Below are 17,961 nucleotides of genomic sequence, written 5' to 3'. Positions count from 1 at the left end.
TATCTAACTGGGCTTAAAATGGAATTGAAAACTGGATTACTTGGACATTTGAACATAGTTTGAATTCAGACTTTCAGAATAGTCTCGGTTGAGTCTGAGGTGATAATCCATATTCATACCCACATCGCCTTGGTTCTGCTGCTGTTTCAGATTCTTTTATTTAACTAAGTTTGAGCACATTAAAAGTGCACTTTTCCCTCACCCAGTAGATATTCCTTTAATGTACTGATTTAGAGCCTCTGTAATACAGAGACTGAATATCATTATTTCTCTCCTTTAGACTAGGCAGAGTGATATTATCTTGCTGCTGCAGATCAAGACAAGACCACAGTGTTCAGCAGTTCTGGTAGTTTCTGTGGTTTTTTTAATGCCATCTGCCTGTAGTAATCCAATAACCTATTTTAACTCATGCAGGGTAGTGCAGGATATCAGCCCCCCCTAAAAATAAAAAGTGGTTTAGTTGATTGATTAGGTTAGAAACTGTTGGGAAGGCATATCTCAAGCTGCTTCCATTAGTGTGAACAACTTCCCTGCTTATGTTCTGCTACATGAACATTTCGGTCGTAGTGTCAGAGTCTAGTCATGTAGGTCAGTTTGGTGATCATATATGGATATTTAAGGTGTATTTCATTGGCAACTTTAGCATTTATATTTCCTTACAGAGTTTATGAAGACACTCACACGTGAATGTAGATGAATTCTTTCAGTCATTATATCCTAAATTATCTTAATACTGCCTTAGAATATAAAACTGCATATGGAAGAAATGTATTCCAAAGACTAAGCCTAGAAAGTTTGGGTCTTGTTTCATAGTTAATATCTTTTAAATTTATTGATTTTCTCAACTTTAAAAAGAAAATAAGACCTACTAAATATAAAATTAATGTATATATGTAGATATTTGGGTTTTCTGGGATTCCACGCAGCATTATAGGATTATTGTTCCCAGGAGTTATTTTTATCCTTGAATAAGCATAATATGGTACTATTTCAATGTATGTTTGTATCTATTTAAAATTTTCAGTGATGAAGATTACCTCCAAAGAGTAATTCACCCCCCTTCTACTCATTCTCCTTGCTTTTGCCCAGGCAATTCCTCAGGAATGTTTCTCAATCTCTTTTTAAAGAAATCAAGTCTTCCAGGTCAAAAAGAAGATTACAAAGATTTCCCAAGGATAAAACAGCTAAATCGTCATCAGTCTCTAAGGTGGTTAAATCTACAGTCTGGTGTTTCTGTCTTTGTATTCCTTTCCCTCTGATAGTGCCTCTAAGACTTGGTAGTTAAAAGTATAAAAATAATTTAACAAGAACATCCATAATAATAAGTTTTATTGTGCTATATTTCCATGGTTTAACTATTTGCCAAGTGGTCCAAAGATTTGGAAGGTCTAAGTAAATTCCCATTAAGGGAAAAAAGGGCAATATAATTTTTAATAACACTGGTGTTACCTTACTGCAAGAGGCACTGATAGTTAGGGAATATGAATTAAATTCCATTTAAAAGATTTGGGATCCTTTTATTTCACTGACAATTATGAACTAAAGTAGTAGATATCACCATTATTATTATTATTATTATTATTATTATTATTATTATTATTATTATTAAATTGATGGTGCCTGGAAGACATGGCATTACAGTTACCACACTTAATTCTGTCTCCTGAGGACAAGGTCTCAGAGGGAGTACAGCCATCAAGCATTACAAGGTCTCAGGTTTTTCCCCTTTGATTGGAAAGTAGAACATGCACATCCCTGCATGTGTGCACAAGCCTAGTCGGTAAAATAAACATGGGACTGTCTCCTATCCCCTCCAGTGTCTTTTGTGGGTGGCTAGTGCTGCTAAACTGTAGGACCTCTGAAGCAAAATTCGTGGAGACTACCCTTTAAAATCCGAATCTCCCAGCAGGCGAATCGGAATTTCAGCGTTCCCGAAATAAAACTCAATAGCAACAGAGTTACTATTAAGCAGGCATCCTTTATTACAGCGCTGGGCAGCACTGGGGATCGCTCCACCATAAGTGCTCCGACAAACAAGCAAGATCGCAGAGGTTATATGTTGCAAAATCATACATATTCATAAGATTAATTTATATAAACATGAGATTTCTTGGAACTCATTAATGTATGTAAGTGTCTCTGACGCATGTGTACTTAAGTCCTTAGGTGGTCGTTAGGGATCCTCTGGTGGTCGTTGGAGGAAGTCAGTAGTCTTCATCACTCTGACCGCTGACTGAACTTTGTCTTTACACATGCTCAGTCCATTTTTGTCTTGCTCATACCTTCCTTGCATATCCAAAACCAGGTGGTTCTTGTGCAGCTTCTCCTTATCAGCCCTTTCCAGGGACACAGGGCCTGAAGAATTCCTTTTTATCTATCTACATTGCAACTATCTCAGCTAACCAAGGATTTAACACAGGCAAAGCATTCTTACTCTAATGGTTATTGTTAGGAGGGGGGAAAGACTATAAGAATGCTTGTTAGCAATTCTACTATCTAAGCTTCCTTACTTAAGGCCAACAATACTGGCAAGCTAGGCTAAATTATCTGCGAAAGGGAAACTAAAAGGAAACATTGAGCAACCAAGATATTTACATTTCTTTTTGTCTTTGGGGATTTTAGCTCTTTTCATTCCCCCTTTTCTTTAAACTTTGTAAATTCTTTTACAAAGGTTCTAAATTAAAAGTCATTATTACTTCCACATATTTCTTTCAATTGTTCGCTTTACACAGCCAACACAAATGGCAAGGATGATAACAATTATTGTCATAACAATTAGCCCTTGTAATAATGTAGCCAGTCATCCCTTCAGTGACCATCCTCCTAGGGTTTGCAGAATTTTATTTAGCCAATTATTTTCTGCAGTCTCTCGGAGAGCTTTACTATCTTCTGCTACTCTTTTCATCTCATCTAGCTTTCTTTGCAAACCATCAGTCACATTGGGTATGTGGACACAACAATGTTCTGTATCTAATTTTAAGTATCCACATACCCCTTGTTCTTTAATCAATAGTAAATCTAATGCTAACCTATTCTGTATGGTCTTCTTAGTATTTGCTTGAACCTGCCTGTTAATAATTTGAAACCCTTTCTGGGTAGCTCGTGATAGTGCCTCTACTTGCCAAGTCAAATTATCTATCAGTATTCTATTTTCTAATGCCATTAATCCTGGTAACAAAAAAACTTTGAATTCCCCAGCTGAATTCCACAGCAGAGGTAGGCCCTGCCCATGAATTGCCTTCTGGTTCTCGTTTCACTTTTCCCCAATAAGTGGTTTTAATTGGACTTCGTTTCCAAGTTGGGCAGAGTGTCAGAAGTCCTAGGGTTACTTGTCTCCCTATTGGTTCTAGTTTCAATCGAGTGGTCCAATATCCATCTGATGTTACCCACACAGTGTAGCCAGAAGGAACCTTTTGCCTACATTCTTGGGAATGATTTTGAGCGCATTTCTGCTGTAATTCCAAAGTGGAAAGACTGATTTACCTTTGTGAGGCACTTCCAATTTGTCCTACTAATATCAAACATTGCCTTCATACTCCAATCAATGCACCAGGCGTTATTTCCTATATATTTCCAAAATCCCTCTACTGGCTTAACCCAAGTTTTGGGAAGCTGTCTAAGTTTCTCACATTCAGGTGATTTCACCTTTTTCCCTTTTTGAATTGAATCGAAAATACACATTACTAATTTACCCAGGGCAGTTCCTCCTCCTGATACAAAGCCAAAGTCCTTTTCGCTATAACCTTTAGGGCATTTTCCTCCTCTTGGTTTAGCAATTATAGTTTTGTTTCCTATGGACACTGGATCTTGCAGTACATTCAAAACTCTATCCCTGCAGTCTTCTTTCTGGTCTAAATAGTATCTTACTCCAGCCTTGTTCAATTCTTGGGTCATTTTGTCGTAATATTCTAGCATTGTCAAATTCACAGGTATGATTCCCCATGGGATAGGTTGGCCTGCAGATTGGGGAATTGGGAGGCAAGCAGTTACACTTGTCAAATTTCACATTTTACCAAATCCTTGAATGAGCTCCAACATTAAATTTTTAGCATCCTCTTCACATAGACTTTTACACACTAGTAAACAAGCGCATAGCAGCATCAGGAAAACTAATTTCGGGTCAATCTTATGGACGTTGGTCCCGTAGGCTGAGATTTCCATGGTCCAGTAGGTGCTTTCTTAATTCTCGAATAGTGGATCCACACGGCGTGCTTCTCAAGCTTAACTGCAGTGTAGGTTGTGAGCAGAACTTGAAAAGGGCCACTCCATTTCTCTTCAAGAGGGTCACCTGAAATATTTTTAACATAAACCCAATCCCCAGGTTTAAATAAGTGCACTGGAGAATCTAAACCCCACACTCTGGTAGATACTACTAATTTATTTACTTCTTGTAATTGTTTTCCTAATGCTATTAGATATTGCTGTAAGCTAATTTCCCCTGCTTGGGTGAGATCTTGCCCTCGATATCTGGTTTGAAATGGTCTCCCATATAAAATCTCAAAGGGACTCAATTTCTCTTTAGTCCTTGGTTTAGTTTGAAGTCTCAATAATGCAATTGGGAGGGCCTGATCCCATCTCAAGTTGGTTTCCTGACAAATTTTGCTCAATTGTGATTTTATCATGTGGTTCATTTTCTCTACCTGTCCACTTGCTTGTGGGCAGTAGGCTGTATGCAATTTCCAATTAATTTCTAAAAATTTACTAGCTTGCTGAACTGCCTGTGACACGAAGTGTGGCCCGCTGTCAGAGGAGATCACTTCTGGCACTCCAAACCCAGGAATAATTTCTCTTAATAAAACTTTTGTTACTTCTCGGGCTTTATTTGTTCTGCAAGGGAAAGCTTCAGGCCATCCAGAGTAGGTATCAGTTAACACCAACAGATACCTATACCCCCCTTTTCTAGGGAGCTCCGAAAAGTCTATTTGCCAGTTTTGACCTGGAACATTTCCTTTGCCTATGCTTTGAAATTTTACACGATTTTCTACCTTTGGGTTGTTTTTCAAACATGTCTCGCACCTATCAACCACACTTTTCACAGTTTGAAACAAATTTCTAGCCACTATCTGCTTAGTGAGAGAGTTATACAGAGCTTCAGTTCCCCAGTGAGTTTTATCATGTTCAGTCTTTGTCAGTGCCCACAGTAGTCTAAAGGGGATTATTATCCTGTTCTCTTTTAACACTGCCCATCCTGATAGGCCAATTTTAGCCTCTAAGTCAGTAATTAACTTCTGATCCTTTTCATCGTATTCAGCTGATTCAGGTAGTGGCAAAGATTTTTCAGGAATTAAACTTAGTATCTCACCTTGTTCCGCTGCTTGCCTTGCCTCATAATCAGCCAACTTATTTCCCACTTCCCTGTCAGTGTTACCTTTCTGATGTCCTTTGCAGTGCATAATCGCCACTGCTGACGGAAGTTGCACAGCCTCTAAAAGTCGCAGTATTATATCAGCGTGTTTTATACCTTTCCCTTGAGCGGTTAAGAGTCCTCGCTCCTTCCAAATTGCTCTGTGAGCATGAACTATGCCAAAGGCATATTTTGAATCTGTCCATATATTCACTCGCAATCCTTTGGCAAGCTCCAGTGCTCTCGCTAAGGTAACTATTTCGGCTCGTTGTGCAGATGTGCCTTTAGGGAGTGACTTTGCTTCCACCACCTGATCTGTGGTGGTCACAGCATATCCTGCCATTCGAACTCCATTCTTTACAAAACTACTCCCATCGGTATACCAAGTGTGGTCAGCTTCTTCCAGTGGCTCATCCTTCAGATCAGGCCTGCTTGCGTATACGGTCTCAATGGTTTCTATACAATCATGTACAACAGTCTTCATTTCCTGCTTATTACTTAGAAAAGAAGCGGGGTTAATAACAGCAGATGTAACGATTTCGATATCGTCCTGTTCCATCAGGACTGCTTGATACTTCAGAAACCTTGATGGTGACAGCCAATGTCCTCCTTTTTGTTCCAAAATGGAAGTTACAGCATGGGAAGTATGCACAACCATCTTTTGTCCCAAAGTAAATTTTCGAGCTTCCTGAATGATCAAAACAACAGCGGCAACTGCCCGAAGGCATCCTGGCCATCCTTTACTTACCTCATCCAATTGTTTGGAAAAATATGCTACTGCTCGTTTATAAGGACCCAGCCTCTGGGCTAGAATTCCCAAAGCCACTCCTTGTCTCTCATATGAGAACAACCAGAAGGGCTTTGTTATGTCTGGCAGGCCCAAAGCTGGAGCTCTCATTAATTCCAATTTCAATTCTTTGAACGCCCTCTTGGCTTCATCAGTCCATGTTAACTGTGTCTGACTATTTTTCAACAGTTCGTACAAGGGTTTAACTAAAAGTCCATAATTATAAATCCATAATCGACACCAACCTGTCATTCCCAGAAAGGTTCGCAGCTCTTTTACCGTGGTTGGTTCTGGGGTCCTGCAGATGGCTTCTTTTCGGTCATTCCCGAGCTGTCTCTGTCCTTTAGAAATCACAAATCCCAAGTAGATTACTTCCTTTTTCAAGATCTGGACTTTCTGCAACGATACTCGATAACCACTTAGTCCAAGAAAATTTAACAAACTCACAGTCCATTCCTTACATTCTTCTTCTTTTTCCGTAGCTACCAGAATATCATCCACATATTGCAAAAGGATACCATTTCCTAGAGGCCTTTCCCAGACCTCTAATTGTTTAGCCAATTGATTTCCAAAAATTGTGGGGCTATTCTTAAATCCTTGAGGTAACACTGTCCAGGTTAGTTGTTTTTTTTTTTTCCGTCCTGAATCAGGGTTTTCCCACTCAAAGGCAAATAAGTTGCGGCTTTCAGGGGCCAAGGTGAGGCAAAAGAATGCATCTTTCAGATCTAGTACTGTAAACCATTCATAGGTTTCTTTTAAACTGGTCAATAAAGTGTATGGGTTTGCCACTACTGGGTGCAAATCTTCAACTATCCGATTTATTGCCCGTAGGTCTTGTACCAATCGGTAGGTTTTGCCATCAGGCTTTTTGACAGGCAGAATGGGATTGTTATACTTTGAGAAGCATTCAGTCAATAATCTGAATTTTATAAATTCTTCTATAATACTTTTCACTCCTCATCTATCTTCCAATTTCAAAGGATATTGTTTTACCCTAATGGGTCGTGCTCCTTCTTTGAGTTTAACAACAACCAATTTTGCATTTTTAGCTTTTCCAGGTATTCCCGAGGCCCATACTCCTGGGTATACCTGGTCTTTTATTTCCTGCATAATTTCTTCTTCTCTAACTTGGGGTTCAGTGAGAGCCAAACTTAAAATTTCAATGTGGTTTTCTTCTGGTATTTTAAATTCAATTTCCCCATCTTTAAATCTTATTTCGGCATTCAATTGTTCTAATAAGTCCCTTCCCAAAAGTGGTCTAGGAGCTTCGGGCAAGTAGAGGAATTTATGAATCCCTATACTTTTCCCAATTTTAAATTTCAATGGTCTTAGAAAGAAAGCCCTCTCAACCCACCCTGTTGCTCCCACAATGTTAACAGTGTGTTTGCTCACGGGCATTAAAGTCTGATTTAATACTGAAAATGTGGCACCTGTATCTATTAAAAATTCTACAGGTCTTTCTTCTTTCCCTAGCTGAATTTTTACCAAGGGTTCCGCTAGGGAAGATTCCCCTGGTCCCCATCAATTTTCTTCCGTGTTGGCTACCATCACCGATTTGCCCAATCTTGGGCAATCTTTTTTCCAATGCTCCAGTTGTTTACAATAGGCGCACTGATCTTTCAAGAGGGGTTGATTTCCTCTCTTCCCTCTAAGTGGTCACTTGCACCACTTCTCATAACTCCTCTTCCCTCATTGGTGTTGCTCCGAGGGGGTGTCTGACCTTCTACGGTGCGCAAAGCAGCTACTGTAGCATTAGCAATTGTTTTACCCATTTTTTTTTCCTTTTGACTATCTCTATTCCGATACGCTTGCCAAGCAGTTTCCAATAACCTTTCTAAGTCCCTTGCATCTGCCCCTTGCACTTTCTGTAATTTCCTTCTAATATCATCCACCGACTGTCCCAGAAACAGAAATATTAGCTGACTTTTACCTTCTTGGGAGGTAGGGTCTAAAGGAGTATATTTCTGCATTCCTTCCTTTAGCCGATTCAAAAAGTCAGTAGGTGACTCCTTTTTATCTTGTTGTATCTCATACAGCTTAGACCAATTTACTGATTTTGGGACAGCATTTTTTATTCCGTACGCAATCCATTCCCTGTACCGCACTAGTAAATCCCTGGTTCCCATCTGGTTAGGGTCCCAGCCGGGATTGGTAATTGGAACATGATTATCCACTGTTCCCGGCAGAGTCCCAGCCAGCACCAGAGCCTGTACCTGAGTTCTAGCTGCTCTCACAACCATCTATTTTTCTGATTCACTAAACACTGCATCCAACATTGCATCCACATCCTCCCAGTCAGGGTCCTGGGTTTTCACAATCAATTCAAATCCTTTAGCAACCCTCTCAGGGTCGTCCCGATAATTCCCTGCAGTAACTCGCCAGCCGTCCAAGTCTGCTAAAGTGAAAGGTACTTTAATTCTAACAGGTCCTCCCGCTCCCATTGCTTGTCTCAAGGGAGCCTGTATCGCAGGTCCCACTTTGCTTCGGGTCCTGGTGGTTATGGGAGAAAACCCAATATCTGTTTCCTCTCTCTCTCTCGTCTCTGGCTCTTCTCTCCCAACAGCGCCCGCATCTCCTTCTCGATCACCTTCCCTTTCTAGCGGAGGCAAATAATCCTCTAACCTTTCATTCTGCGAACCAACTTTCAAATATCTCTGTCCAATGCTACACGCTGAACAACACCTTTTCAATATCCCATTTTGCTTATTTCTCTCCTTTTCTATCGCCAAGACCATAGGGTCCTGGGGCGCCAAATTAATTCCACACTCTTTCTGCCACTCAGGGTGATTCCGCAGAGTGAAAAACATATCTGCATAAACCACCTCATCCCATTTTCCTTCCCGCCGCAAAAATAACATGAGTTGCAACAAAGTATTATACTTCAAAGTTCCGTTCAAAGGCCATTTTTCCCCATCCTCTAGCTTATATAAAGGCCACCACTGATGACAATATTTTATCAAATTTTTACGATTCACACTCCCTCCAGGTGGTTCCCCAATATCTTTCCAGTGAGCCATAATGCAGCCCAAAGGACTCTTTTTCAAAATTCCGCCTTGCTGGTTCCCCATTCTAAATTTATACAACACAAGGAAAAAACAAAAACTGGAACACAAACACTTACACATAACAACTACTATCCCCAAACAGTAAATGTCAACACAGAGTAATCAGAGATTTTCAAATACGCGTATGCCAGACATATACGTATATCACATACGCATATGTAAATCAAAATCAGATACAAATGCACAAACAAACGACCGTACTAACCAAATGATCAATACAAATCATGCAGCATACCAACCAAACGGCCAGTACGAATCGTACATGCAATTTGTATGCCACCCGGCGAGGTTCTCACGAACTGCGACTTATGAGTAGCTTCAAATGACCGGTCCCAAAACTCAAAAAGAATGCCTTTCTTACCAGTGGTCCTTGTCTATCCCCGCATGGATCCGCCGAATCGGGGGGTCCCTCCAGAGAAGTCTCCGGGGCCAGCCAAGGGAGTCTCCGACTCAGGGGCTCCTGCAGCCGGACAGAGAGGGTCCCATCTGGGTCACCAAAGCTGAAGCAAAATTCATGGAGACTACCCTTTAAAATCTAAATCTCCCAACGGGTGAATCGGAGTTTCAGAGTGTTCCCGAAATAAAACTCAATAGCAACGGAGTTACTATTAAGCAGGCATCCTTTATTACAGCGCTGGGCAGCACTGGGGATCGCTCCACCATAAGTGCTCCGACAAACAAGCAAGATCGCAGAGGTTATATGTTGCAAAATCACACATATTCATAAGATTAATTTATATAAACATGAGATTTCTTGGAACTCATTAATATATGTAAATGTCCCTGACGCATGCGTACTTAAGTCCTTAGGTGGTCGTTAGGGATCCTCTGGTGGTCGTTGGAGGAAGTCAGTGGTCTTCATCACTCTGACCGCTGACTGAACTTTGTCTTTACACATGCTCAGTCCATTTTTGTCTTGCTCATACCTTCCTTGCATATCCAAAACCAGGTGGTTCTTGTGCAGCTTCTCCTTATCAGCCCTTTCCAGGGACACAGGGCCCGAAGAATTCCTTTTTATCTATCTACATTGCAACTATCTCAGCTAACCAAGGATTTAACACAGGCAAAGCATTCTTACTCTAATGGTTATTGTTAGGAGGGGGGAAAGACTATAAGAATGCTTGTTAGCAATTCTACTATCTAAGCTTCCTTACTTAAGGCCAACAATACTGGCAAGCTAGGCTAAATTATCTGCGAAAGGGAAATTAAAAGGAAACATTGAGCAACCAAGATATTTACAACATTTCTTTTTGTCTTTGGGGATTTTAGCTCTTTTCACCTCCAGGAGTGCAATTAGTCCACCCTCTAACTCTGCTGTTTTGGATGGTCTTAAAGAGGTAAGCTACAGTTTCTCCTTTAAAAAAAAGGCCCCAAACTAGTGCAAGACAAAACAAAGAGAACTGGACGATATTGAGATCTATGCAGCACAAAACAGGACAGATGTTTGTTTACTTTCCCTGAAATATGACATGTTTCTATCTATGCTGTTCTGTGCCATGATAAAATACAGTTATCTGCTTGAGCTCTGACTTTTAATTAATGTATGTGTGTATACACACACATGTACACACACAGTAGTATGTCTCTAATTCACAGTAAAGATAGCAAGGTTCATAAAAGTCTAACTTCTGTACAGTATTTTGGTATGGTTAATATGCACATTACTAGTTTCTGAGGATTTAAGAAGCAAAAGTAGCATCATTCGACAGTGGTTAGCACTTCAGCACTGTTTGAGACTACTCGCGTGTTAAGGACACATCTAGGAAGTGACTGATGTTCCTTTGTCTTGCGGCAGCATGCTGTCACCTGTACTGGTGCTAACCCTGGAGCCAAATTTCAGTGGCTGATATAAATAATAATAATTCATAAAACCCAAAATGTTGGCCTGATACTTAGGGACATTCGTTGTGCTGCAGGTTGTTAAACTATCAGAATAAACAAATTAATGCAGTCACAAGTGATATAACAACACAACTGTGTACAATAATGTCCTTAATTACCTTTTGGACTGGCTAAAATCATGGAAACTGCATGTTATTCTGACTCACACTACATCACCAATAGAGTACGCTCATCCATGGACAAAGAAACAGTGTTTGCTTTGGTACCTGCTGTGGTGATAGATTTCGCCCCACAGAGTACTGTGTGTGAATGATCTCGGGATGTCCAGGGTCCTGCAGCTCTGAGATGTCTGTGAGAAGACTTTCCCCTGGAGATTTAAGGAGGGTTTATTCGCAGATATGCACGTGGAGACTGAGACCAGGCTCCTCCATGGGACAGAAATGCACCATTTCAGCTTGAATCACCTCTGAAACAGAAGGCATCATGGGAATTGCTATTGTAGTATTAATATGATCTATTTAGGCTTAGTCAAACCAATTCCTATTTAATTTATGATAAACTGACTTGGTTTAACTGAATGCTTCCATAAAGTAAACATAAGTCATTCTTTCTGAAAATTAGATATTGATGGACCCATTTAACTGTACAGACTGAGAATAATATCGTAAACCCTGGTGCAGTTACCCCTTTAGAAGTATTAATTTAAATTGTGGACTTTTTTTCCAAAAAGTTCTCCCTCATTCCCCAGTGCTGTTTACATTATAAACTTTAAGATAAAATATTCAAGTGCTCCTTGAGAACAGTAATTTTCTATCAATATTTGTTCTCAGTCTACTCCGATATTTTCTCAAGATTTTTGTGTTCTAATATTTTAAAAGCAGATTTTTGGAGTTATCAGTGGCTTATTTCCAATTCTCTTTGAAACTTTGTTGTGGTTTAGCCCCAGTCGGCAACCAAGTACCACACAACCACTTGCTCACCCTCCCCCCTGGTGGGATGGGGGAGAGAATCTGAAGAGCAGAAGTAAGAATACTTGTGGGTTGAGATAAGAACAGTTTAATAATTGGAAATAATAATAATAATAATAATAATAATAATAATAATAATAATAAGTAGTAGTAGTAATGAAAAGGAAAACAACAAGACAGAGAGAGGAACAAAACCCAAGAAAAAAACCAAGTGATGCAACTGCTCATCACCCGCTGACTGATGCCCAGCCCGTCCCCGAGCAGCGATTGCTACCCCCCAGCCAACTCCCCCCAGTTTATATACTGAGCATGACGTCATATGGTATGGAATAGCCCTTTGGCCAGTTTGGGTCAGCTGTCCTGGCTGTACCCCTCCCAGTTTCTTGTGCACCTGGCAGAGCATGGGAAGCTGAAAAGTCTTGACTAGTGTAAGCACTATACCACTACTAAAACACAGCACTATACCAGCTACTAGAAAGAAAATTAACTCTATCCCAGCCGAAACCAGTACTACCTTTCATGTTGAACACTAGTTTCCTACATGCGTATTCTTATAGATATAATTTCAGAATATAGGATCTTTAAGATTAGAACTTTTCAGTGTTGCTCCATCCTCTTCGGTTATTTCATTCAGATTTATTTTCAAAACCAAACCTGTTTTCTGAGGTCACTTTGAGTTTCAACTTGAAATAACAGTAAGCTCCATTGTCTCTTTTCTACTCATAATTAAGAAACCTTTAACTAAATTGTTAAGTGTCTTACAATATTTACAGTGTGAGAGAAGGATAAAATCCAAATGTTTTGGGGAGACATTGCTCTAAAGACAAGGAAGCTGAATGTTTTCTTCTAGGTATGTGAAAGTAAAATTTCAGGTTATGAATATTTAGATATTAATGACTCTGGAATGGGAAATTTCTTCTTAAAATTGTGAAAGCTGTCTTAGATTAATATTTACATTGCCACTGTGTACTGATGGAACAAATAAGTATTTTTATTGTACTGTTTTATATTTGCAATTTTGCATGAATTAATTTTGTACTTCTAGTTATCTTATGAAGTTACCATTTCCATCTTCTTTCTTGCTCACCTTCTGCAGAAAAAGGAGCCTATTCCTGGTGCATAGTCTGATGCTGTGGATGTCTTTTTTATAAATTTTATTTAAATAACTGAATCTAGTGCATTTTACAGTATATTTCCTTATGCAAACTAGATGGAATGCTTTTTAATAACCATATAGCCATTTGATGATTATTATATGTTCCATTTGAAGACAGCTTGGATATAGATTGATATAGAATTGCTTAAAATACTGAATATAATTTAAACATTAATAAGGTAGATACGGACAGACTAAGCAGCTCAATTATAATCTTTGGTTATGTAGTTACTGCCTCAGGGACACTCCATCCATTTCATATCATATATCCTTCTTTGAAAAATGATCACTTGGTTCAAGTAACATTTCAGCACAGTAGGAAATTGCATAATTTATAGACCTTTAAAAATTAAAACCATAAAACTACTTTCCATTAATTATATCTCCCTCTCTGTTTTTCTTTTTTCCCCTTACAGATTGGAACACTGAAGGATTACTACCACTTCTACCATAGTAAAACAATTAAAAGGTCAGTTCTCTCAAGTAGAGGTACCCACAGCTTCATTTCAATGGAACCAAAGGTAAGAAAATCCACCTACATGTCTGATGCAAAAGCCTTTACATTTTTTATATGAAATATCATACCAGGAGACATTCACCTGAATGGGATATAGCATTACAAGAACTGACCCTTTTTTGCTGAGGTTCTGCTTCCCATTAAAATGAAAACAATACCATGCTATTAATTATGTGCTGTTGGAACATAAGGTCTGACATTTGTAGAGGAGCTGTAGTATAGGAATTTTGTACTAATCACTATGCTATGCTTCCCTAGAAAATCATCTATGTAACATTAATGGCTGTTATCTTCTTCTGTAAATCAACCAGCTTTGGGAATGAAAATGAGTAATATAGGATGATACCAATGTTCAGATGAAGGTTTCTCTTTTGGTTTTTTTCTGGTCATTTTTCTGGACTTAGAATGTGTGAGGGATTAAAATAAGAATACTCTTTTCTGTGGTCTTTTTGGCAGTTTCTACTGACCTTAGTTTTAAGAGACTTCCCTCTGTATGAAAAATGGTATCAGACCTTCAGAGTATATATTATGTAATATGTAATTGGCAACATAATTTAATTACTGATTTATAGTTGGGTATAATATTGTCATGTAGCTGTATCCAAGACACTTTTGTTTTAAACCTTTAACTTCTGTGGTTAGTAGCTTCATCCCTAACCGTAGGATTGGATTTCTTGTGGTTCTCTTTTAGAAAGGAAGTTTAAAGCATATCTTCTTTAGCATTTTTATGCTGTTCAAGCAACCCACTCCCCCACAACAAAACCCTCAAACCCCTAGTGGTTTCCACTGGTTAAAATAGTCAGTCTTTTTTTAGACCTTGGATTATGATTGTGGTCTGTGAAGGATTTGTGCTATCCTAAAACTTGGCAAGAATTTAAGAGAAGTCTAAGTTATCAGCAAAAGACAGTTTGAATGCTCCACATGTACCATTTCCTACAAGTTAAGCATCATAGAGGAATACTAAAGGATACATGAATACTTCTGCAGTCTGGAAAGCTGTATTTAGGACTGAAGTTCCTCCTGAGGAAGGTACAGGATGAGGGAAATGCATACAGAGCATTTTCATCCCTGTGTCAATAGGGCTGGGCTGCTAAGTTCTGTAAGAGCCCCAGAAGCTCTACTGAGCAGCATGTTTCAGGGATTAGTATGAAAATGGTTAGGGCACAATTCTCTGTTCCCATGAATGCTGACACCCACCATTCAAACACCAAGCGTTGTACTCAGAATAGGTGACACTGCAAAAGGAAAGGAAAGTGTTCACATCTGTCTCATTCCATGCTGTTTCCCACATGCACAGAGGTTGTGAAGTGATTTACATGCAAATGCACAAGTTCACATGTACATACAACCTTAAACATATCTGTTACACCCAGCTTCCAGATACCCCTTCTGCATCTCTGGCAGCCAGCCCAAATTACTGTGGCCAAAATTGTGAGAGATTCTAAGGCAGAGCACAGCAGCAAATCAGAGACATAATTAGTTTCTCAGTGCCTTCTATGTTATACCATTTGGGTCTTGTCCCATATGCAGCATTCTGTGCTAGTGCTGGTACAGGAATCACATTGCAGAATCATTGTTAAATATCACTTTAATAATGAGAAACTGTACTGAGGGTTGTGCGAGACACTCCACCCTGTTAATGATTCTGTACCCAAAGAGAAGCTGACAGTCTAATACCTTGATCTGGCAAAAGTGTTTGTGATTGACTTTGTGATTGCTCTACTGAATCTGGGCTTGGGAATTCTTGTGTGGCTGCACACATGTCAGAATATGGACACCAGTATTTGTAGGCTAATGTCTGGTTTGTCCTCAGTGTATATGACATTTCAGGATTATTAAAGTAAGCTTTCAGGATTATTAAAGTAAGCTTAAATTCAATTGTGTTGTATAAGTTGGACCTTTTAAAACCAAAATGTTTAATCTTAAAAAAGGCACATTGCATGGCCATGAATTTTTCATGCTAAGAAGATGGTCATCAGGGTGTGTTTTCCATTTGTTTCAGAATTTAAATGTGCCAAGATTGGAGTATGAGGTTGAGTTAAGGAGAAAATAAAACTTTGGTCAATTTATATTTCGTGTAGGAGGCACAAAATACAGCAGGAATGAAGAATTTCATTACAATACTAAACCCCTGTGGTTTTAAAAGCAGCATCTTGGACTTCAAGCTTAGAGGAATTCTGATGAGAATGCTATTATGGGAAAGCTTATGTTTCGTATTGGCAATGCTAAGTGTTAAGTTGTCGTGGTTTAACACCAGCCGGCAACTAAGCACCACACAGCTGCTCGCTCACTCCCCCCACAGTGGGATAGGGGAGAGAATCAGAAGAGTAAAAGTGAGAAAACTCGTGGGTTGAGATAAAGACAGTTTAATAAGTAAAGCAAAAGCCACGCACAAAAGCAAAGCAAAGCAAGGAATTCATTCACTCCTTCCCATGGGCAGGCAGGTGTTCAGCCATCTCCAGGAAAGCAGGGCTCCATCACGCGTAATGGTTACGTGGGAAGACAAACACCATCACTCCAAACGTCCTCCCCTTCCTTCTTCTTCCCCAGCTTTATATGCTGAGCATGATGTCATATGGTATGGAATAGCTCTTTGGTCAGTTGGGGTCAGCTGTCCCAGCTGTGTCCCTTCCCAACTTCTTGTGCACCTGGCAGAGCATGGGAAGCTGAAAAGTCCTTGACTAGTGTAAGCATTACTTAGCAACAACTAAAACATCTCTGTATTATTAACATTGTTTTCAGCACAAATCCAAAACATAGCCCCATACTAGCTACTATAAAGAAAATTAACTCTATCTCAGCTGAAACCAGGACAGTTGTTAAACCTCATTAGTGAACAAAAAGATTTTGTTAGCCAAATAGAATAACAGAATCATTAAACCTTGGGATTAGGTGAACTACTGATGTCTGCCTGGGTAGACATAATCTGTATTAGTACTTGGAGAACCAAGAATCAATAGCACTTGGTAAAAGAATAATAGGAACTGCCACTCTGTTTTCCATGTTCAGAGTTTGACTGGGGAATTTAAGTTAATTATTAAATAATGATATGTTTACCACTGTGGACCCTGTATTTAATTGTCTCAGAAATTCTTTACACAAGCCATCCTTCCTTCTTTAGCTCAGTGAAGATCAAGAATCAGATCTGGTATTTTTAAGGAGCCTGTTGCTGTGTGAATTAGAATATGAACTGATTCACAATGTATGAGAGGACATAGCAACATTTCACTTTAGTACCTGCCTCTGGAATATTAAACACAGTTTTATATAAACATGGGCAAATAGTCCTACAGTTAGATCATGTTATAGGGCTTCTTGAGATACAAAGTTGCTGTTCACTGGCACCCAACTGCATTAGATCCTGTTATAATTAGTGCTGTTCTAACAGTTCTTATGTTGTTGTAAAGTTTGTACAAGATGGTTGGTATTTTTTTTGTTTAATGGTGATTGAAATCTGTACTTACAGGGGTGCCCGGTATATTAGCCCTAGCTTAAACCAGATTCTGCATCAGCAAAAATCCCCGAGAAGCCTGTGTTGCTTGAGCAAGAATCAAGAATAATTTAAACATGCTGAGGATGCATGACAGCATCAGACTTATTTTCAATTGTGATCCAATATGAACTAGATTGCAGTTCGCAACGTACCTAGACCTAGAGGTTTCACCCTGAGAGCAGGGTAAAGCATCCTGTTCTGTCTAATCATTCTGGTGAATAGCAACCTAAAAAGTTGGTGTTCCTTTCCCACACATGAAAGAGTGTTTGGTCTGTACATGATACAAAACCAGCTCAAAGCTGAACCTTGTGTGACAGTAACCTAAAGGTGAAAGACTTAATCCTATCATAATGTTATGATTAATCCTTAATCATAATGTTAATGGGACTGAGATTTCTTTGTGAAGAATAAAAGCTTTGTTAATGTCCAATTCCAATACCACATTAATGAGATGATAGCTTATTTTTCTATTAGTGCTTAAAAAGAAAACCCTCAGAAATAATAATCAAAACTACCTACTGGAATTACCTTTTGATGTTTTTTGCTAAAAGCAGAAAAAAGGCCAGTAGGAATTCAGTGTAATATGATTTTAGAAATTAAAAATGTACACCGTCAGAGAAGTGTTTCTTGACATAAATTATCATGTTTGATTACTTACACTTATATTTCATCTTCATCATAATTATCCCAGTTGTTAGCACCTGCCTTAAAGGGTTTTTCTCCTGTCTATATCCTTAATTGCATGTGGATTAAAAAGAAATATTAGATTTCAGAAAATTCTAATTTTCT

General features: G+C 39.1%; 1 protein-coding gene across 3 annotated transcripts in view; it reads left to right on the top strand.

Annotated features, from left to right (window-relative positions):
• Nucleotides 1-17,961, top strand: part of LOC142402963 (proprotein convertase subtilisin/kexin type 5-like) — a 259,461-nt gene that overhangs the window by 26,647 nt on the left and 214,853 nt on the right. For all 3 annotated transcript variants that reach the window (XM_075488968.1, XM_075488967.1, XM_075488969.1), the window contains exon 2: nucleotides 13,579-13,683. In XM_075488968.1, coding sequence (XP_075345083.1) covers nucleotides 13,579-13,683 — 105 coding nt within the window. The remainder of the gene's footprint in view (nucleotides 1-13,578; nucleotides 13,684-17,961) is intronic.

The sequence above is a fragment of the Mycteria americana genome (genome assembly GCF_035582795.1).
Source record: "Mycteria americana isolate JAX WOST 10 ecotype Jacksonville Zoo and Gardens chromosome Z unlocalized genomic scaffold, USCA_MyAme_1.0 Scaffold_18, whole genome shotgun sequence".
NCBI classification, from domain to species: domain Eukaryota; kingdom Metazoa; phylum Chordata; class Aves; order Ciconiiformes; family Ciconiidae; genus Mycteria; species Mycteria americana.
The sequence above is the reverse complement of the archived record's forward strand: the minus strand, read 5'-3'. Positions and strand labels throughout refer to the sequence as shown.